This window comes from Halichoerus grypus, chromosome 11 (assembly GCF_964656455.1).
Source record: "Halichoerus grypus chromosome 11, mHalGry1.hap1.1, whole genome shotgun sequence".
Classification (NCBI taxonomy): domain Eukaryota; kingdom Metazoa; phylum Chordata; class Mammalia; order Carnivora; family Phocidae; genus Halichoerus; species Halichoerus grypus.
Genome location: NC_135722.1, coordinates 74,595,377 through 74,617,768, shown reverse-complemented (window position 1 = coordinate 74,617,768; position 22,392 = coordinate 74,595,377). Strand labels below are relative to the sequence as shown.

The window sequence follows — 22,392 nt, the reverse complement described above, 5'->3', positions numbered from 1 at the left end:
TCCTAATAGATACCAATGAATAGAAATAAATGAATGCTTTTACACCCAATAGAATAAAGACTCTAAATCCCATCACTGTGGTAGTCTGTGGGTCAGAAAGCTCCCTGGAGAAGCATATTTAAGATTTAGAAAAGCAAAGCCAACTCATTTCACTGTGAGCCTGTGAATTATGATACGCTCCTTGAACAAATGACAAAGCACATTTCCTTAAGCATATAAGCTAATCAAAATTAAGCCCAGAGTTATGAAAAACAGATTTAAAAAAAGAAAAGTCTTTGGATAAACTCTCCCAGATTAGAGAAAATTTTGTTTGCAAACTGAGTTTTTTTTTTTTTTTTTAAGCCTTCTTAAAGCAAACTGGAAGGTACAGGTAAGTAAAGAGTCAAAAGCATGATTAGTGAATGCCTTCTGTGGATAGGAAACACTAGTAAATACTAAGGAAAGTACAAAGGAAGCAAACAATACAAATTCTGCCCTCAGAGATAGAAGAGATTTTGCTTATATGTGGAGTTTGCTCCTCAGCTCTGGTTGAATGTTGAGGCCTGAAACCAAGGGAGTAGTCACATCTCAGCTCCTTATCATAAATAAGGAGGCCTCTTTGGCCCCATACTTAAGTGGAAAGCTTACATAAACTCATGGATGCAACTCATTCCAAAGAAAGGAGCCATGGACTCTGTGACTTTCAGGTAAGCAGGTAGCTCGTTTAGCAGTCTGCTAGGATAGATGGGGTCCTATTCTATTGTCACTGCCTGTCAGCTGCACCTGTCACTTGGTATCCCTAAATTGGGCCATTTTTTTTTTTTTTTTTAAGACAGAGAAAAAGAGTGTGTGAATGTAGGCATGTGCAGGGGGTGCCGGCGGCGGGGGGGGGGGGGGGGGGGGTTGGGCAGAGGGAGAGAGAGAATCTTAAGCAGGCTCCACGCCCAGCACAGAGCCTGACACAGGGCTCCATCTCTCCTTCCTGAGATCATGACCTGAGCCAAAATCAAGTCAGATGCTTAACGAACTGAGCCACCCAGGCACCCTGGACCCAACACATTCTGCCAAACCCTTGCATCGTAGACACTGATACTCTGAAACTGAGGCTCTCCTAGCCAGAGATCACAGTATAATTAAAGCTCTCCTAATTCTTGAATCCTATTTGTCATGATAACTCAGTTCATACATTAACTTTTCTGAGATTATTCAGTTTTTTTAACCCGAAAACCACCTATTTGATTAAATAACATTATTAGTTAATCCAGAGTGATTGGATCATATGAGCTGGCTCAAAAAGACAAACCTTGGTGAATATATAACTGAAGAAGAGGCCCATTGGTTTAGTTTCCTTCCCATAGCATGTCAGTTCTGGTGTTAAGAAGTTAAGAGAAAAATCCCTTTGGGAATAGTCACAGAGAGGCTAGGTAGTCAGTGAGAAACTCCTGCTGGAGAGACTGAGAGAGTAGTTGCTCCATCAATGTATGCTCCATGAATACATAGGTTATGGGTCCAAGGAAGATATGTGCTGGTAAAAAAAAGAAAAACAAGAATTGGTGCCATTTTTGTTGTTCAAAGCTTTTATTTTTTTCTGAATATTCATATTTATACTTGTGTCACCATCCACACTGTGGCTTTTTAAAGCTTGCGCCACTTATAATCTAGCCCCAGTATAATCATCATCCCTTCACTCTTAGAATTCCTTTTCCCTTGTCTCTTTGCCTTTGTAGGATTTGTATAAAAGGAGGACCTTGGAAAAATCGATACTTCCTGTGAACTAGAGAGACCATCTGAGCAGTGCCCCGAACAAACAGGATTAGGCAGGTAAAACCAGTTGGCGAGCAGATACATTATGATCTCTTGGACCAAGGTAGAGTTGTGTGCATGTGTAAAAGGTCATGCCGACTCACCAATGGAAGAAGGATCACGTGGGTTGAGCAGGGTGAGGTAGGACCGTCCACAGGATTGTGTGAACTGTGGTAGCGGAGGCAGTGTATTACATTCACGGACGAAACACTTTAGCTAACTACTTTGCTCTAAAAGACAAAGATCTAAGCTCTTTTAATGTTTTCTTAAACTTCTGACAATTCAAGTCACGAATAAGTTAGTTCTTACGGTTTAAAATGAAAGCAAATGGCCACAGTGATGTGGAGACGACAGCTGCACTGCACCAGTGTACTTGAGTGTTTTAAATTAAATTCTGAGTTACCTCACCTTATAAAAATACATGTCAATATACTAAATACTCCACAAAGACCCAGGATGGGGGATATTTAAAAATACACTTCTCTTGGATCAGCACCAAAAATATCGTTAGTTTTCTGTACAACCCGTTACAAGTTTTTAAGTATAAGTGTGTTAAAATTATTTCTGATAAAAATTACAAAGTCCACATAGATCAGTAAAGACGTATCCAAACAACTTTCAAATACATTTTGACATCAAGGTTAGGCATGTCACTTGGAAGGACATTTGAATGTGTACCACTGGATTTCTACCGTAAAACTTTTGATGTCAACCTTGTATCATGGGGATATGTCCTATCTCACACAAAGGAGGCACTGGTACTTGGAAACTTAAGAAAATTATTAGAACCGTCATGGCTGAGGTGAAGAATTTGTGCAGCCTTCCACAATTTCAAAGAGGTAGTGATAGATACTTGTCCTCCTGGCAATATCAAAGGCCGTTTCTTCCAAGTTGTTTTTCAGACCCGGTTTGATGTAGCGGTTCATCAGGAGGAGCTCCAGGGTATCTTTGCTGTCCCTGTTCCCGGCGGCGAGATGTAAGGGGGTCAAGAGGCCTTTTGTTTGGGCGTTAATATCTGCGTCGTGCTGGAGTAAGAAAGAAGCTACTCTGGTATTATTCCACTTACAAGCACTGTGCAGGGGTGTCCAGCCATCCACAGTCACCGCGTGGACATCTGCCCCTTGTGCGATCAGCTCGCGCACCACCTCTAAGTGTCCGCTGTAGGCTGCTCGATGAAGAGGGGTATATTCATCTTCATCTCTAGTGTTCACGTGAGTGGCCTTTTCAGACAGCAGTCTCCGCACTGTGGTAAGCTGAGAAGAAAAGGGATCTTTTCAAAACCCAACGCGACCCAAAACAGTAAATGAAGAAAATTAAACTGTCTAGTGGTGTTAAATTTTTTTTAAGTTCCAAAAAACTTGTTAGCAGAGGACTTTAAAATAAAAATGATTTAAGATTTCTTTGGGGGGCAGATGGCCACAGATTTAAGAATGAACAAGTTAGTGTTAACCACACTCTTTCTTCTAAGAATGTGACTCTCTGAAAATCACGTTATCAGTATCGAATGTGTGACTATCATGCATTTATTCCTGGCCCAATTAAGGCCACTGCATATAAGCTTTAGTCCTAGATGAATAATATAGACTATAATCATATTTAATATTTTACACTTCATTAGTGAAAACATAGTAACTGATTCTTCTACAGGATTATCGCACCAATATACATAGTGCATAAAACTTTGAAAAATAAATTTCTTTATCAGAAGAATACAATGGTAACAAGGAAATCTAGAGATTAAGGAGCTCAACTCCTTCAAACTAAAACCACCTTAGAAACATGTTTTCAGGAAGTGATTTTCAGTTTGGTCTCTGGATCTCTGGTGGGATGCAGTGTGCTCCTGGGTGAAAAAGTTATCCAAAAAATGCAGGACCTTTTTAGTTATTAATTTACTACCACCGACATGGAAGAACTTAGTAAAATGAAGTAGAAGTGGCTGAGTGGGAAAAATATATTTGATGATACTGCTTACATGATACTGGGCAAATTGATATTCCTGAATCCCATTTTCTTAAACTGTAAAAGGGAAGAATATTACTTATCTTGTGGGGATATATGAGGATTAAATCAAATAATGTAGTAAAGCACATGGTATAGTTGATATTCAAAACATGTTAATTCCCATCCTCCCTCTTCTAAATGATAGCTGTCTCTAGGATGATCTTAATGACTTAATATAAATGATTTAAAAATATAGGTGATTTCTTGCTAATTTTTAATTATCCCTTAAATTTCCAAATAATACCCAATAGGATGCTTTGTGACTTACTATGTCCTTTCATGGACATTGCCTCATTCGATCCTCAAATCCTGTATAAAAGATACAGGTATTATCATGGCCATTTTTATAGGTAAGAAAATAGAGGTTCAGGAACGGTAGGATTTACCCAAAGTTACAAACTAAATAGAGGTTCAGGGACAGGTCTTCTGGCTCTGAATCCAGTACTTTTCCTACTATATTATGGTTTCCTCTTTAACTGTTTTTGTTTGTTTGTTTGTTTTTTACCCGATTTTTTTCCGCAGCCCAAAGAAGCAATTTGCTTGGATCTTTTTCCATCTTTTTTTCTTGGAATTGATACCACTCTTCAGTTTTTTCATCTTGCTCCTCGTCTTCGTCAGAATTCCCTACCCAGAGACTTTGGGTACCAGTGGGAATAAGGTGTCCATGTGTTTCCAACAATTCAAGTTGGTTAAAGTGTTCAGAAAAGTCCAAAGAATTTTCTGGGTCTGGTTTTCCATCATCATTTACTTTCCCTTTTTCCATTTTTACTATGACACTAAATACAAAACATTTCAAATGCCAGGGTATAAATAATCTTTCTAGAGGTGAATTATATCTGCTTTATTTTATCCATCAAGATCTGGAAACACAAACACAAAAATTATTAGCAAAATAGTAATTGTTTATCAATTACAAAGTCTTGCAAACATACACAATAAACCCTGTCTAAACTTTTTGGTTTTATTGGTAGTCTTTACATTCTCTAAATACCAGAGCTGAAATTTGTTATCTATACCTTTAATGGTTAAAACTCCTTATTTTTTTTTAATTCTACTAAGTCAATGGTTATATTATTCTGAATCTATTGGTTTCGATACTATTGTATTATACTAAGAATGATAAATGCTTAAAGCTTTTAAACCATAATTTAAAAAACAGGCACATTCACGATTTTTATAAACTAGACACACAGATGATGTAAAGCAGAAACAAAAACTTTTAGTTTCTAATAAATTACTTCAAAGAATTCTTAGAGACGGAATAGCCCCAAGGAATGTGTACAAACCTCTCATCAATCCAAGTATCTTTATTATAACATCTGTAATAATTATCCTATTTCTACTTTAATAATTTCAGCTTGGGAAAATTCACTGCTTTAAAAAGGAGTCCCATTCATTGATAGACAGCTATAATTCTTAGTTGGCTTCTTGTTTTGAACTGAATTTCAGCTGTCATTCACCATTCAACAAATATGAATAGAATGCCTGGTCCGTGCCAGTCTTTGGGCACTGGGATTCAATAATGAACAAGGTCCATGTCTTAACCTCAGGAAGGTTATTGTCTAGTCAAGGTGACTGGCAACAACAGCATGGGCTGTGCAAGGACAGGACTCTGTCCAGACACAATGAGTATACAAGAGGGTTATAATGAACACAGTCCTAAAGGATTAGAGAAGGCTTCTTGAAGGAAGTGACATTAATTCAGCTAAGCTGCCACATTAATTTATAAACCAGTATTAAAGTTACACAGCTTATTAAATCTTAATCAATTTTTAAAAATGCAAATAACTAATAAATATCTTTTAAAAATACCACTTCTCAGGCTCCTGATTACATTTGTTGAAATCCTACCAGTCTTTCAAGGCTCTTCTCAGATGTTCTCTCTTCCATTGAGTCTTTCTTGGAACTTCCAAATTAGATTTCTCTCTGGTAGCCTTTTTTGTTCTACCTATTGTCTTATTTCAGCACTAATTATTTCCTTAGATTATAAGCTTAAGGATAGAGACTGTATTTAACTTATATTTATGTCCTACTTATACAAAGGGCATTAATATTTGTAGAATTAAATCTAATTAAAGCCCTATCACTTGATTTTGTTTGGAATGGCTACTGAGAAGTTCCAGAGTTGGTCTTCTCTTAAGATACTAATTTCTTTCTAATTTCACAAGTTTAACAGTAATCAATCCTAATGTGGCATTAGATTTTATTACTAGTGCCAAAAGTACTAACCTTAGGTTTAAATTTATCACTTATGACTAATAGCGTCTCTGGGCCTGTTACTTCATTATAAAATGTAATGACTGTACTAAAGGATTTCCAAGTTCTTCCCAGCTTTTCAGAGTCTACTGAGACCCATCAGAATTACTTTATCTTTTATTAGTTCTTTTGGAATTTTCACTTTTTATTATTGAAGAATTGTTGATATACAGTGTTAGTTTCAGGTGTACAAACACAGTGATTTGACAATTCTATACATTACTCAAAGCTCACCACAGTATACTGTATTACTGACTATACTTACTGTATTGTTGACTATATTCTCTATGCTGTGCTTTTCATCTCTGTGACTTATTTATTTTATAAATGGAAGTTTGTACCTCCTCAAACCTTTCACCTATTTTGTCTATCTCCTCACCCCTCTCCCCTCTGGTAACCACCAGTTTGTTCTCTGTATTTGTGTTGTGTATGTAGGAACTCCCATTGGGGTTCTCATTTTTTTCTTTACTATCTATTTCCTGAACCTTGCAACACAAAAATGATCATACATCAGTTCATTAAACACTTTGAACAGATACCATAAAGTTCATTTAATTATATCAAATACAGAAACAATAAGGCACATATTTTATCCTCCCCTTTCCTTTCTATAAAAACTCCCCCCACTTTTTAAAATAAATTCTGAACTTAGTGCTCCAAATACAATAACTCACATATAAAATTTCTTTTCTAATTTTAGATGATTTAATTTAAAGAGTCAAACCTAGGTGCATCTCCCTGATTCAGGATTTTAAAAAATCGATTAAGATTCTTACTCGATGGTCCTCAACCAAGAAGAAATAGGATATGTTTAAAAGAACAGATTTCGATAGAGATCTAAACTATGTCAACGCCTTACAAATAACTCAGTGACAGATGTGGTCATAAACCCCATTTTACCGGTGAAGGCGCCGAACTTCGGAATAAAACAACCTGCCCTAGATTAGGGACGCTTCAATGGAACTAAAAGGTCAAGTTTTCTAATTCAAAAGTTTCACATTATTTTTTTACTGTACTATATTTTACTGCTATCAGCACAAAGCAATACAGATGTGCTGAACCCGGGATCCAGGGGTGAAAATAAGGGGAAGCAGGGAATAAAAGGGTCCGAATACTCTAACTCTGGGGAGTGGGAGTGAGGGAGAAGGCCCCCAGTCCCGGCCCTCTGGCACCGACTGGTCACTTCCCAGGCCCGGAGTCGCGCCTGCGGCCTTCCAAACAGCCAAGAGTGGGGAAGCCGCTCCAGCCCTACCCCGGATCCACGACGCGGCCCGAACTGCCGGGCTCATTCGGGGTCGACAAGTGACCCGCCCCCAAGGGCCCAGTAGTTTTTAGGTGGCGCGAGAGGACCAAGGACCGCGGTCCGGGACAAGCAAGAGCTACCCACCTTAAAGAAGGGAAACATCTCTATCGCGAACCTCGCTTCCGGGGTCGTCCCTCGGCTTCTCAGGATTGGCTCCTGCTTGAGGGCGAGGCGTCGCCGCTACTTTCCCGGCTCGCTCACGGCATTCGGCAGCCAATGAGAGCCGAAGAAGACTTGAAGCGCTACGTCGTCAATGAGGTATCGCGAGAGAATGAGTTGCTTTTTTTTTTTTTTTTTTTCCTCTCCCGCCTAATTCAGGTTTATGGCCCAGCAGGTTCTTCTTACGTGCAGGCTCACGAGGTGCTCTTGCTTTTTTTCTCACGAATCCCGCTCCTTCTTCCCGGGTAAAAGACAGCCTGGGGGTCCGGTGCGGGGGCTTTGGAGAGTGTAGGTGTGGGGTAATTTAGGAATCGTACCGCCTCCTATTTTGTGGGATCCCAGGCGGAAGCCCTAAGTGGATTGACTCTCTGGAAAGAATGGGACCGGTCGGCTAAGCCCTGGAGGGTTCTGATTCTGGCTTCAGACAGTCCAGTTGGGGGTGGGGGTGGTGTGTTGAGGCTTAGAATCTGGAAGGAACCAGGAGTCCGGACGTGGGAGGGGTTCCCGGAATATCTTGGCCATTTCCACTTGCCTTGCGGGCTCAGGCCGATTCTCTGCGGAGCACGTGTTTCTGTTTATTTACACTAGTTTTAAAGGTGGGGCCCTTCTCTTTTCCTAAACTGAACCATTGCTTTAAACAATCCTGTGGTTGAGCAGCAATTACGGGATTTTCTCGACGCTCCAGGGTAGCCTGTGCATGCTGTTTAAAACATTTCTGCACATCCAGAGTTGTTTTGTGTGCTAAACCAGAACTGCTGTATGTGTCTCTTTCTGTCCATTTATCTAATAAACATTCGTTTCCAATAGTTTAATCATAATGGTGAAACTGAGATGGTACTGGAGATGGGCTATTTTCTATTGTTAGCCCTTAAAAAATAAAAATATAGTAGGTGCGTAGATGAAAATGAGATTCCTAAAATTGGTAGTTTTTAAAAAGAATGTATGTTTTACAATAATGTAATTTTGCTTTTAGAATTTGCTAGAATTTGGAATCGAGTGAGTTTTCTGACGTATTTGATCACACGACCCAGGAGTACTTGGAGAGAAAACTGGTTCCAGAGGAGCTGGACTGACCATAAAAATGAGTCCTGCGGATGCCCTGTAAGAACTTGTCTTCTGGGATCTTTTTTGTTGCTTTGGATTCCTAAAGCCCATCAACTATGATCACCATGAACGAAAACTTATTTAAAAAATTAGCAGTAAATAGCTTGCCTATGAACAGAAATGTTAGTCATCAAAAAGAGTATTTAGAATGTTAAAAAAATTAATATATGTTTGCTAACTAAAAGATAATATATAGCTATAGATTGAGGCCTTGCAGTAATTTGGTATATTACTGTAGTATATAAGTTTATATTCTTAGGTTTTGTCTTAAAATATTGAAGCTCTCAATATTCTTGAACTTTTCTGGGGAAGTCACAGTGGTCAATGCAAGCCTGTTTAAGCAGATTTTTAGAGTAGTAAATTGCTCTAGTGTTGAATAAATTGGAAATGAATTTGAGTAAAATGAAAATCAATAAAAGAATCAGAAGTTACGTGGAAAAAGCTTTAGACTTGGAGTGTTTCACCCCGATTTCAATTCCTTGGTTAATACTATGTGACCTTGGGCAAGTTAGCAACTCTTTGAACCTTGCATCAATTTCTTCACTTTATGTATATAATTGGAACAAAATTGCCTTTCTCAGATTAATTTAGATGTTTAAATGAGAGAATTCATTTGAAAATATTTTATAAATTGCTATGGAAGCATAGGGTAATGTGATTTTGAAAGTATTCTGATCAGCTGGTGTGTGTGTAGCAGTTAGAACTGTGTGCATATATTTCATCTTTGAAGTTTCTGAAGAGAAATCTTTCCTGGAAAAATCTCATATATAAAGATTTCAATTTTGGAGATATATCTGAAAGTTGTTTTAAGTTCATTATGGTTTAGTGAAAATAGACCGAGTGGTTAAATCCTATTTCTTCTACTTATTTGTGCGATAAATTACTTAATTTCTCTGTTTGGTTTTCTCATTTTTCAAAGATAATAATACCTACTTCTTTACATGTAGAAGTTGAGAAGAGTTCATAGATACATAAGTATTTTAAAGAAAGGTTTTTTAAATTTTTTTTTAAGATTTTATTTACTTATTTGAGAAAGAGAGCTTGAGTGGGAGGGAGGGGCAGAGGGAGAGGGAGAAGCAGGCTTCTCACTGAGCAGGGATCCCCGAAATACGTTCCTGACCTGAGCCGAAGGCAGGCACTTAACCAACTGAGCCGAAGGCAGGCACTTAACCAACTGAGGTGCCCCAAGTATTTTAAAGAAAGTTAAAAGTTACATTAAACTGAAGAAGGTATTAATAACTACTACTTTGCTGCTTCACATGAGAGTACCTTTGGATACTACCAAATTCAAATGGAATTGTAAATCTGTTTTGTTACTTGGCCAGATTTGTTAATGAAACACTAACTTTATGTAGGGAATAGAATCAAGCAGGTGTCTTCAGGGGCTTGAATGTAAGTTACTAGTTTATTGGGACAAAATCTACTTATAAAGTAAGAAGGCTTTTTAAATTAACAGTCAACTCTGATTTTCCTTGAAGAGTGCAAAATAGATAAATAGCAAGTTTAGATACGGGGTCAGATCCTCTTGGGATTTCGGGATGGAACAGAATTGGAAAACAACGAAGCTTTTAGGTCCAGGGTCCAAAGGAGTGTGTAACACTGGAGTTGTAATAAGGTTATACTTTTTTGAAAGGAGTCACAGAATCTTTTTAAAGTTCACGAGTGTTTGTTCTATTTTGAATTAGGTGTAGGCAAACTATGTAACATTGAAGATCTGTTGAATGCTTCAAATTTTCAGACCTATTTTAAAAGCTAGAAAAGTGATTTTACTGTATAACTATTATATATCTTATAAATTTAGGTTTTAATCTTCTTGAGCATCTTTTAATGAATTATATTGAAATGTTTCTTCTTTTTTTATATAGTGATGATGAAAATACATTTAAAATCTTAGTTGCAACAGATATTCATCTGGGATTTATGGAGAAAGATGCAGTCAGAGGAAATGATACATTTGTAACACTGGATGAAATTTTAAGACTTGCCCAGGAAAAGGAAGTGAGTTTGGTTTACATTTTTTCAGTTTCTACTATGCTCCCTTAGTCGGTAGACTCTTTTCCTTTCTTAAAGTTGGAGGTTTGTTTTATAGGCTCATATGCTCACATTGCCTGCTTAAATATCAATATACTACAAACCCAAAGCAGATTGTAAGTGCTTTGTGACCTTAATTAAAGTAGGAGTTGGTTTTGTTAGAAGTTTGTGAAAGTTTACACATATTTATGGGGTGTTTACTGAGTGCAGGATCCTGTGGCAGTTTCTCTTTGAAATGGAAAGATGACTCATCGTTTCTGTTTGCCAAGAACATACAGGATATTGGTATGTGAGATAAGACAGATGTCCATAATGCTCAGATGCAAGGTCTTATGTGGTAAGAACCATAAGAAAATTACAATCAGCCTTTCTGGGAGTTTAGAAGTAGAAGAGATCACATATAGAGGATAGCAAGATCAGTTTAATGAACGAGGTGGCATTTAACTTGGGCTTTGAAGAATGAGTAGGCTTTTGATGGGTGAAGAGCATAGAGAATGTACATTTCACAGGAAACAGGAAGAAGGGCACAGAGGTGAGACAGTATGAGGTATGTTAGGTGTACAACAGGTCAGTTTGGCTCATTAGTAGGCCATATGTTAGAAAGCATGCTGAAAGACCAGAAACGCTGTTTGAGCTGCATTAGGAGGGCTTCAAATGCCAGATTGAGGAGTTTGTACCCAATTCAATGGAAATCGTTTGGCAACAGGGTATAGGGTGAATTGGAGACCGTGGTGTGGGATGGAAAAGAGGAAGTGAATGCAAGAGGTATTTCAAAGATTAGATTTGCATACTTTAGGGGTAAAGTTGAGGGAAAGGGAGAGGACAAAGTCTAGAGTGTGTTAAGTTTGGGAGGGAAAGGGAGAGGACCAAGTCTAGAGTATGTTAAGTTTGGGTGAATGGTGGTACCAATAATAGAAATTCCTTCTAAATAAGGAAGAGGTACTTCTTTATGTCGGAAGGTGATGAATTCTGATTTAGACCATTTGAGTTGGAGATTCCAATAGGGCATTCAGGTCAACATTCCAGCAAGCCCTTGAAATGTCCTGGACATTTTAGGAGAGAGCTGGGGAGTAAACATAAACGCTTGTGACTTACAAATTAGTATCTTCAACCTTGACTTTTCCTCAGAGTTTTGTTCAGTTTTTCTGCAGGTCCTTTGGTTCTTCCTCCTGAATGTATATGGAAAGTGTTTTTGTGCCTATGTGTTTAGCCTAAAACATTTATCCTATTTTGCTGGACTGCAGTACTCCCCATTGGTCTTTCTATTTGCATTCTTTTTCCCTACATCTATTCAGCATAGCAGCCAAGTGAACATAAAACAGATCCTATCACTCTGCTGCTTAAAATCTTCAAGTGGCCTTCCATTGACTAAAATAAAATTCAAACTACAAGGCTCAACTTGATCTGGCCCCTGCCAGGAGACTTTTACAACTCTCTGCATCGTTCAGTGTGCTCCATCCACCCTAGCATGTTCTCCTCTGGGACCTCTGCACATCTGGGGAGCACGTTTTACCTTTTTGGAGAGGTCTTCCTGGATGTCTCCAAACACTTCAGTTACTCTATTTTTTCATAACACCATCTGAAATAATATATTGAATTGGCTACTTGTTTACTATCGATCTTCTCCACTAGAAGGTCAATTCCCATGAGAGTGAAAAATCTTTTCTGCTTGTTCATGCTGTATCTTAAAATCTAGGAAGGATCTAGCAAGCAGTAGGTAACTCTTAAAATTTTGTTAATGAATAAGGGAATATCTAGTACTATCTCCTTTTAAGATGGCTTCCTCGTATCCCTGAGGGCAGAGAAACTTGAAGCCGAAGGAGGTCTGTTTCCTGCTAGAGAATCTTCTGTTGGATTTGTCTGATATTTCCTCATGATTAGATTCACTTTCGGCAGGAATACCATAGAAGCAGGTTGTGCCCTTTTCAGTGTTCCCTGGAGTCACAAACCAGCTTTTAAAAATGAAAAAAAAATTTTTTTTTTAATTTGTGGTAAAATATACATGTAACAAAATTTACCATCTTAACCATTTTTAAGTGTACACTTTATCAGCATTAAGCACATTCACATTGCTGTGTAACCAACCTCCAGAACTCTTCATCTTGCAAAAGTGAAACTATATTATTTAGATCACTACTCCCCCTCGAAATGTTTTTTGTTTTGTTTCTTTGTTGTTGGTTTTTTCCTATGCTGTTGTGATCATTTTCTTCCTTAATTTTTGTTCATTTTTGAAGACCTAGCTTTAGTCCCACACTTTTATTGAAGCTTCTCTGACTACTGTAAGATGGAAAACTTTTTTCCCTTCTTTTCTTTTAGGTTCTTGGGCTGGTCTAATAATTAAATCGACATAAGACACACGAACAGGAGCAAAACAAATTTTGTATGTACAGGAGCCTCATAAAAATATTAGACTCCCTGACAGTCAGGTAACTGAGGCTTATATTGCCATCCTGAGCTAAGGAGAGAGGGGGTAGAGGTCTGGGACTTCAAAGGGGAGGAAGATAATTCATAGGAAGATGGGAAGAGCAAATGTTTGCCATGCCATGTAGAGATAAAAAGTTCTCTGGTAATAGCTCTCTTCCTAGTATAGGCCCCCTGTCTAAATTCTTTCAGGCAGTTAAGGGGAATAAAACAAACAAAAAAAAGCTTTTCCTGAGTCTGCCCAGTCTTAACTGCCTTTAGCTCAAAACAGTCCACGTGCCAAAGTGACACTTTTGGGGGTGCTGTATTCTGCTCCCCCTCACTGCTGTAGCCCAAGTGATCTGTATTGCTGGGTTCTTTTGTATAATTAAGAATTTAATCAAGTTTCTTTAGGTAGATTATACACTTCCTGAAAGTATGAGTGTTGAACTCTTTTTCTGTATAATTTTTTTTCTCTTGTTTCTAGAATGCTCTTCCTTAAAGTCTCATTTATTCTTCATAGTGCAACTCAGATGCCACCGTGTTGGCATATCCCTTCCGGACTCCCTGTCCTCAATGAGTTTTTTCCCTTCAGTTAGAATTGATTGTGATGTCATTGCTGCTCCTGGTTTGTTTACATACCCATTCTAGTGCATGTCTGAGTTTGAGTTCTGTTCAGATGTGTAACACTTTGTCTCTTCTTTAGACTCTGAACATATTTAGGAAAGAGGTTGTATTTTATCCATCATTTGTATCCTCAGGGCCCAGTACAGGGTATTGCACTCTGTTGGTGTTTAATGAGGGCATGGACGTCATCTGTTTTGTAGATTGCTATTTCCTTAGGTGCCCGCGCCTATAGGAGCCCTAAGTAATTATTGAATGAATTGACTGAGTAATCTGAATTGAATTGTCTCTCTTGTCCATAGGTGCTGTTAAAGTGCTAAATTTGTGTTTGATTTAGATAACAACAACAAAAAAAGAAATAATGGTCACTTCCAGTAGCATGAGTCAGAGGTTTGGTATAATAATTTGAAGGTGGCTTTTTTGAAAGGTGGCCTAAGAACCTGAGTTGGAGTCAGATTAATCAACAGACTGGCAGGCCCCTTGAATAAATAAAATATAAAACTTTAAATCTTCATGCACAATAGTATCTTTTATGAGTTTGTTTTTCTACCCCTTTAATCTATAGTTTTAACGTTCTTACCCATAAAACATACTAATTTTCACACTATTTTCTGTTGATTAGGTGGATTTTATTTTGTTAGGTGGTGATCTTTTTCATGAAAATAAGCCCTCAAGAAAAACATTACATACCTGCCTTGAGTTATTAAGAAAATACTGCATGGGTGATCGTCCTGTACAGTTTGAAATTCTCAGCGATCAGTCAGTCAACTTTGGTTTTAGTAAGTAAGTATATTTAAATGCTTAAGTGAATGTTTCCTTGTGTATAATATTTTCTGTAAAAGACAAACACCTTTTAACAGCCATTTCACCTTCACTAAAAGCTATTTTCATAGTAAGCATAATTCTTTGAATTTTCTGTACTGATTGTATTAGTTTATATTTTCCTAATTGTGGGACTGAGTATCTTCCCAAATTTTTTTTTTTTTTTTTAAAGATTTTTTTATTTATTTATTTGAGAGAGAATGAGAGGGAGAGAGCACATAAGAGGGGGGAGGGTCAGAGGGCGAAGCAGACTCCCTGCCGAGCAGGGAGCCCGATGTGGGACTCGATCCAGGGACTCCAGGATCATGACCTGAGCCGAAGGCAGTTGCTTAACCAACTGAGCCACCCAGGCGCCCCCCAAATTTTTATTGTACATTTTGGTATCTTCTCCTGTTCATATCCTTTGCACATTTTAAAAATTGGTATTTTTTTCTTTTCCTTTGAATTTGCAGAGGTTGTTTATATGTTCTAGAGACTAAATTTTTTTTTTTTTAAGATTTTATTTATTTATTTCAGAGAGAGAGACACAGAGAGAGCAGGAACACGAGCAGGGGGAGTGGGAGAGGGAGAGGCAGGCTTTCCGCGGAGCAGGGAGCCCGATGTGGGGCTCGATCCCAGGACCCTGGGATCATGACCTGAGCCGAAGGCAGATGTTTAATGACTAAGCCACCCAGGTGTCGGAGACGAAACGTTTGTTAAGCATTATTTTTTTTTTCCAGTCAGTGGATTGTCTTTTGACTTTTTTATGGAGACTTTTCTTGACAAATACTTAATTTTAGTCAGATATATCATTTTTTTCTCCCTAAGATTTGTACTTTGGGGACGAACTGACGACATCCACCTAGAACCCCATGTCGTAAAGATAGTCCCATATTTTTTCTTAAACATTGTACCGGATACCACACTGCATGTAGTTGAAGTGTTCTCTCAGTCTCCTTAGACTATGCCAGTTTTTCTGTCTTTTCTTACCTTTCATTTTCCTGATAATTTTGAAGTATACTGGTCAGCTATTTTATAGACTGTCCCTCAATTTGGGTTTTTCTCATGATTAGACCAGGATTGTGGGTTTTCAGGAAAGAGTATTCCACAGAGGTGAAGTGCCCTTCTCATTGCATATCCGGAGTACATGCTGTCAACGTGGCTTATTACTGGTGAGGATAACCTTGATCTCTTGATTAAGGTGGTGTCTGCCAGGGTTCTCTGCTGTCAAGTTAGGATTTTTCCCTTTTCATACGCTGTTCATTAGAAGTGAGTTGCTAAGTGCAGCCCACACTCAAAGAGAGGGATTTAAGTTCCACTTCCTAGAGAGAGGAAGGAGTGTCACAGGATATGGGCATATTGAAACTACCATAGTCACTAGTAAGTATTTTGAGGGAGCTGTTTTGAGGCTGTGCACCTATTCTGTATTTCCTTAAAGTTTGTCCACTAATTTTAACATTCATCAGTGGTTCTTGCCTATAGCAGTTATTAACTGTGGTGTTTTAATGGTGATTTTCTGTTTCCCACATTTTTTCTACATTTATTAATTAGAATTCTTCTGTAAGGAAGATTTGTCCCTTGTCCTGCATTTGTTAATTTATTTACTCAGTTGTCTATCAGTAGGAACTTATTTAGTTGTTTACATCAGTATGAACCCATTTTTTTCCTTTGGATTATAATTTAATACTATTGTAATCTATTTTGTTGCTCAAATGATTTGTTCTAGGTTTAGCCATTGGGTGCTTTTTCAGATTGATTCCTATCTGCTTTTGACATACCCTCATCTTTCCCCCCGCCCCTTACTTTTTGGCACTAGAAGATGCTCCAGGCTAATTTTATATTTTCCCTTTCGTAGCTTCAGACCCATCCATTTCTTCAAGGAGCCCTGGTTCCTTTGGAGAATGGTATTTGAAAGCCCAAATCTAGATGCTGGGCTTGCACATTGCTATTATCTTGTCACTGCTTCTAGGCTCTCTCAGTGCCCGGAGCTAAGAAATACATGTATATGTACTAACTCATGAAAACATGCCTATCTATTTATTTCTTATTTATTTATCTATCTATATTTTTAAAATAAGGTCATGTTGGGAGGTAAATTTTTAAGGGATTTTTGTTTGTAAGAAAATGGCTATATTACCTTTACTTGGGATTGATAGTTTGGCTGAGTATAGAATTGGATTTTTAAAGATTCCTATAATTTTTAACATATAGCCTTGTTTTTAGGAATTCTGATCAGTATCTTTACCGGTCTTCTCTTTTTTTTTTTTTTTTTTAATTTTTTTATTGTTATGTTAATCCCCATACATTACATCATTAGTTTTAGATATAGTGTTCCATGATTCATTGTTTGTGCATAACACCCAGTGCTCCATGCAGAACGTGCCCTCCTCAATACCCATCACCAGGCTAACCCATCCTCCCAACCCCCTCCCCTCTAGAACCCTCAGTTTGTTTTTCAGAGTCCATTGTCTCTCATGGTTCTTCTCCCCCTCCGATTTCCCCCCCTTCATTCTTCCCCTCCTGCTACATTCTTCTTCTTCTTTTTTTCTTTCTTAACATATATTGCATTATTTGTTTCAGAGGTACATCTTTACCGGTCTTCTATTCAGATCTAGAACTTTAGTTTTCTTCTTTCATCTTATTTTTATTTATTTATTTATTTTTTAAGATTTTATTTATTTATTTGACAGAGAGAGACACAGCGAGAGAGGGAACACAAGCAGGGGGAGTGGGAGAGGGAGAAGCAGGCTCTCTGCAGAGCAGAGAGCCCAATGCGGGGCTCAATCCCAGGACCCTGGGATCGTGACCTGAGCCGAAGGCAGACGCTTAACGACTGAGCCACCCAGGCGCCCCTCTTTCATCTTATTTTTAAACTGCATGCTATTTTTAAACTGCTCCATCTGCCTTTGCAAACCTGTTTACCTATTTCTTTGCTCACTGTTGTTGCTTGTATTTCATTTTTTCCTCTGGATTCCGTTTCCTTCTTTCTGAAGTACAGTTTTCAGTAGTTTTTCATTGAATGTCAGTGAGTAGCAAATTCTCATTTTTTGTTGCTGTTGGGAAGTCTGCTATTACTTTAGTTGCTGGAAGAGCAGTATAACATAGTGATTAAAAACATGGATTCTGGTACAAGACCATCTGATTTCGAGTCCTGGCTTTGCTCTACCTTACTTTTATAATTATAAAATGGGAAAACAATAGTGGTGATCTTACAGAATTGTTGTGAGAAGCAGTTGAAATAAGAAAATTGCTTAGAATAGTAAGTGGCAAAAAGAGAACACTCAGGTGTAACTATTAAGTTTTCTCATTGTCCTTAGCATTTAGCAGTCTTACTCTGACATATTTAGCTGTGGATTTAGTTCTAATTGTTCTGCTTGGCTATCATGCATTTCATCTGAGGATTTTTTTTTTTTCCAGCAATTTTAGGAAATTGTTATCTGTTACATTTTCAAACATTGTGTCCTATTCTTTCTCTTTTTGAATATTATTTATATGTCTTAATCTTTTTGTTATATTGTCTATTACTTTATCTCTTTGTGCTGTATTCTGAATAATTCCCCCTTCTAGTTTACTAGTTCATATAGAAAAAAAGACAAAAGAAAAGGTAGAGAAACTGAAAGAAAAGACTGATAAGTAATGACTAGCCCCATTAGATATGAAAGTGTATTATACCACATTGAGAAAAGGAAGGGTAAAAATTATACAGTCATCTCAGTAGATGCAGAAAAAGCATTTGACAAAATTCAACATCCTTTTATGATAAAAACTCCCCCAACAAAGTGGGCATAGAGGGAACATACAAAAGCCACATATGACAAGCCCACAACTAACATTATACCCAGTGGTGAAAAGCTGAAAGCTTTTCTTCTAAGATGGGGAGCAAGACAAGATTCCCACTCTCACCCCTCCCATTCAACATCATATTAGAAGTCGTAGCCTGAGTGGTTAGGCAAGAAAAAGAAATAAAAGGCATCCAAATCGGAAAGGAAGAAGTAAAATCATCTCTATTTGCAGATGACAATATTATATATAGAAAACCTGAAAGACTTCATCAGAAAACTGTTAGAACTAATAAATGAATTCAGTAAAGCTACAGGGTACAAAATCAGTATACAAAAACCAATTGTATTTCTATATACTAACAATGAATTAGCAGAAAGAGAAATTAAGAAAAAAATAGAATAAGAAAAGAAAAAAAAGAGTAAAATATTTAGGAATACATTTAATCAAGGAGGTGAAAGGTCTGTATGCTGAAAGGTATGACATTGGTGAAATAAAGACAAAAAATGGAAAGATATTCTGTGCTTGTAGATCGGAAGAATTAATATTGTTAACCTGTCCTTATTACCCAAAGCGATCTACAGATTCAGTGCAATCTCTATCAAAATTCTAATGGTATTTTTCATAGAAATAGAACAAACAATCCTAAAATTTGTGGGGAACCACAAAAGGCCCCAAATATCCAAAACAGTCTTAAGATAAAGGTGGGGAGCCATCACCCTTGCTGATGTCAAACTATATTACAAAGCTGTAGTAATCAAAACAGTGTGGTGTTGGCATAAAAACAGACATGTAAGTCATTACAACAGATTAAAGAGCACAGAACCCATGCATATTTGGTCAATTAATTTATGACAAAGGAGCCAAGACTATAATGAGGAAAGAACAGTCTCTCAATAAATGGTATTGGGAAAACTGGACAGCCACATACAAAAGAATGAGGCTGCCCCCTCTCTTATACCATACACAGAAATCAACTCAAAATGGATTAAAGACTTGAATGTGAGACCTGAAACCATAAAACTCCTAGGAGAAAGCATGGGGAGTAAGCTCCTTGACATCATTCTTGGCAGTGATTTTTTGGATTTGACAGCAAAAGGAAAAACAAACAAGTGGGACTATATCAAATTAAAAAGCTTCTGCACAGTAAAGGTAACCATCAACAGAATGAAAAGGCAACCTATGGAATGGAAGAAAATAATAAAGTCATATATCTGATAAGGGGTTAACATCCAAAATATGTAAAGAAGTTATATAACTCAATAGGAAAAAAAAAAAAAAAAAAGCAAAATCCAATCAATTAAAAATGAGCAAAGGAACCGAATAGACATTTTTCTAAAGAAGATCTACAAATGACCAACAGGTATATGAAAAGTTATTCAAAATCACTAGTCGTCTGGGAAATGCAAATCAAAACCACAATGAGATATCACCTCACACCTGTTAGAATGGCTAAAATCAAAAAGATAAGAGAGAACCAATGTTTAGGAGAATGTGGAGAAAAGGGAACCCTTGTGCACTGTTGGTGGGAATGTAAATTGACTAAGCCACAATGGAAAGCAGTATAGTGGATCCTCAAAAAATTAAAAATAGAACTACTATATGATCAAACAGTACTCTTCTGGATATGTATCCAAAAGAAATGCAGACAGGATCTTGAAGAGATAATCTGCATTTCTGTGTTCATTGTGGCATTAATTCACAGTAGCCAAGATATGGAAACAACCTAAGGGCCTGTCAATGGATGAAGGATAAAGATGGATTAAGATGATGTGGCATGTATATATGAACATGAAATACTATTCATGTATGAGAAAGATGGACATCTTGCCATTTGTAACATGGATGGACCTTGAGGGCATTACTCTGTGAAATAAGTCAGACAAAGAAAAGTACCGTGTAGCATCACTTAACGTATGGAATCTAACAAATCTGAACTCAGAAACAGACTAGAATGGTGGTTAACGGGGCCAGGACTTGAGGGAAGAGGGGAGATGTTGATCAAAGAGTATAAACCTTCAGTTACAGGATGAGTAAGTCCCGAGAATCTAATGTACAACATAGTGATTGTAGTTGATAATATTTTATTTTATACTTGAAAGTTGCTAAGAGTAGATTTCAAATATTCTTGTCACAAAAAAGAAACGGTAATTATGTGACATGATTCAAGTGTTAGCTGTAGTGGTGATTTTGCAATATATGTGTTTTAAATAACATTGTACACCTTAAAGTTACACAATGTCATATGGCAATTATTTCATGATAAAGCTGGAAAAAATGCAATGCTACAGTAATTAAAAATGTGATATGACTCATGACTTGATAGGCAGATAAGTGAAAGAGTATAGAGCTTCCAGAAATAGCCTCAACACATGTAGGAATATAGTGTTTGGAGAAGGTGGTGTTTCATATCTCCAAGAGAAACATGGATTATTCAATAAATGTATTAGTATAGGTGCTGCCGAAGTGAGCCCTCAATAAATGTATTAGAAAAAACTATTAGACATTTCTTAAAAATTTAGATGTGGGAAAGGCTTTTCTATGTATGATACAAACTGAGAAGCCATAAAAGTAATATTGATGTTTGTCTTTATAAAAGTAAATTTGTACATGGCAAAAACTGCCTGAAACAAAATGAAAAGTCAAGAGTTCAACTAGGAAGAATATTTGCAACTCATTGCAAATTAAAGTCTAATTTCCCCAATAGATAAATAGCTGTTTCAAATCAATTTTAAAAATCCAAGAGTGAATAAAAACGTAGGTAAAGAATACGGATATAGTTCGCAGAAAAAGTGGCATTTAAATATATTATAAGAATATTAAAAATACAAAATAGAATTCATTCATAAGAAAGATACAAACTTAAGCTCTACTGAGATATTTTTCTCCTGTCAGATTGGCATAGATCCGTGATTTTCAATTCTGGGTGCACATTGTAGTTACCTAGAAGTATTAAAAAAGATACTAATAACAGTCTCCAGGTCAAATACTCTCTGAGTGTGTCATCGGCATTGTTACATCTTAAAAGATTCCTAGATGATTCTAACATGCCACTAGGGTTTAGAACCACGGGCATAAATTTAAAAGCTTGGTGGCTTACTATGTTGATAGAATAAAGGGAAAAAGTTGTCTCTCATGCATTGCTGTTATATTATGTGTAAATCTGTCCAACTTCTATGGAGGGAAATTGGCAGTATTTTCAAATTTACAAATGCATGCTTATCCTTTGACCTAATTCCCTTCTAGATATTTTCTTATACTTGCACAAGGGCAACTTTGTACAAGATTACCCACTGTAGCATTATTTGTAAAGCAAAAAAACTAGAAATATTCTAAATGTCCATGGGTTAGGTAACTACTTAAACACATTATGATAGCCCATTCAGTTGAAGTACTGTCCTGCCAAAGAAAGCACAAGGAAGCTCTTTATGTACTGATATAGAATGGTTTCTAAAACATGAAATGAAAAAGCAGGGTACAGAAATCTATATTGTGCTACCATTTGTGTAAGAAGGAAGGAGGTGCATTTAGTTGCTAATGAAGGTATAGGACATTATTGCAGAGATACACTAGAAGTTGCTAATTGCATTTGCCTCTGAGAAGAGGAGCTGGATGACTAGGGGCCGAAGTGGATGGGAGACTTGTAAATTGCACAAGTAGTAAGTGATAGAGCTGGAATTTTGAATCTTGGATTCCAAAGAGGGTGTGTTTCCATCCCTCCTCCTCCTACAAATAACTGTATACAAAGGCTTTCAAAATTCTTTTTTTTTTTAAATTTATTGTTATGTTAATCCCCGTACATTACATCATTAGTTTTAGATATAGTGTTCCATGATTCATTGTTTGTGCATAACACCCAGTGCTCCATGCAGAACGTGCCCTCCTCAATACCCATCACCAGGCTAACCCATCCTCCCACCCCCCTCCCCTCTAGAACCCTCAGTTTGTTTTTCAGAGTCCATCGTCTCTCATGGTTCTTCTCCCCCTCCGATTTCCCCCCCTTCATTCTTCCCCTCCTGCTACATTCTTCTTCTTCTTTTTTTCTTTCTTAACATATATTGCATTATTTGTTTCAGAGGTACAGATCTGAGATTCAACAGTCTTGCACAGTTCACAGCGCTTACCAGAGCACATACCCTCCCCAGTGTCCA

At 37.3% G+C, this 22,392-nt stretch overlaps 2 protein-coding genes across 9 annotated transcripts in view; one reads left to right on the top strand and one right to left on the bottom strand.

Annotated features, from left to right (window-relative positions):
- Nucleotides 1–1,533: 1,533 nt before the first annotated feature.
- ANKRD49 (ankyrin repeat domain 49) lies at nt 1,534–7,528 on the bottom strand. 4 transcript variants are annotated; one of them, XM_036074993.2, is made up of 3 exons: nt 7,427–7,528; nt 4,289–4,643; nt 1,534–3,035 (listed from the first exon to the last, which is right to left on the bottom strand). In XM_036074993.2, exons 2-3 carry the CDS (start codon nt 4,544–4,546, stop codon nt 2,574–2,576), a joined length of 720 nt encoding a protein of 239 aa, XP_035930886.2. In that variant the 5' UTR covers nt 4,547–4,643; nt 7,427–7,528; the 3' UTR covers nt 1,534–2,573. The 4 variants fall into 4 exon arrangements, with proteins under 4 accessions (XP_035930886.2, XP_035930890.2, XP_035930891.2 ...); XM_036074997.2 differs by lacking the exon at nt 7,427–7,528 and adding an exon at nt 7,292–7,380; XM_036074998.2 differs by lacking the exon at nt 7,427–7,528 and adding an exon at nt 6,940–7,277.
- A 52-nt stretch (nt 7,529–7,580) lies between these two features.
- The window catches only part of MRE11 (MRE11 double strand break repair nuclease), a 78,076-nt gene continuing 63,264 nt past the window's right edge, over nt 7,581–22,392 (top strand). For 2 of the 5 annotated variants that reach the window (XR_013442520.1, XM_036074992.2), the window contains exons 1-4: nt 7,598–7,702; nt 8,475–8,602; nt 10,471–10,603; nt 14,283–14,443. Coding sequence is in view for 1 of the 5 variants with exons in the window: in XM_036074992.2 (XP_035930885.2) it covers nt 8,583–8,602; nt 10,471–10,603; nt 14,283–14,443 (314 nt within the window). In the remaining 4 variants the exon portion in view is untranslated. Of the gene's footprint in view, nt 7,747–8,474; nt 8,603–10,470; nt 10,604–14,282; nt 14,444–22,392 lie in introns of those variants that run through there. The other 3 variants (XR_013442522.1, XR_013442521.1, XR_013442523.1) reach the window with 3 other exon arrangements.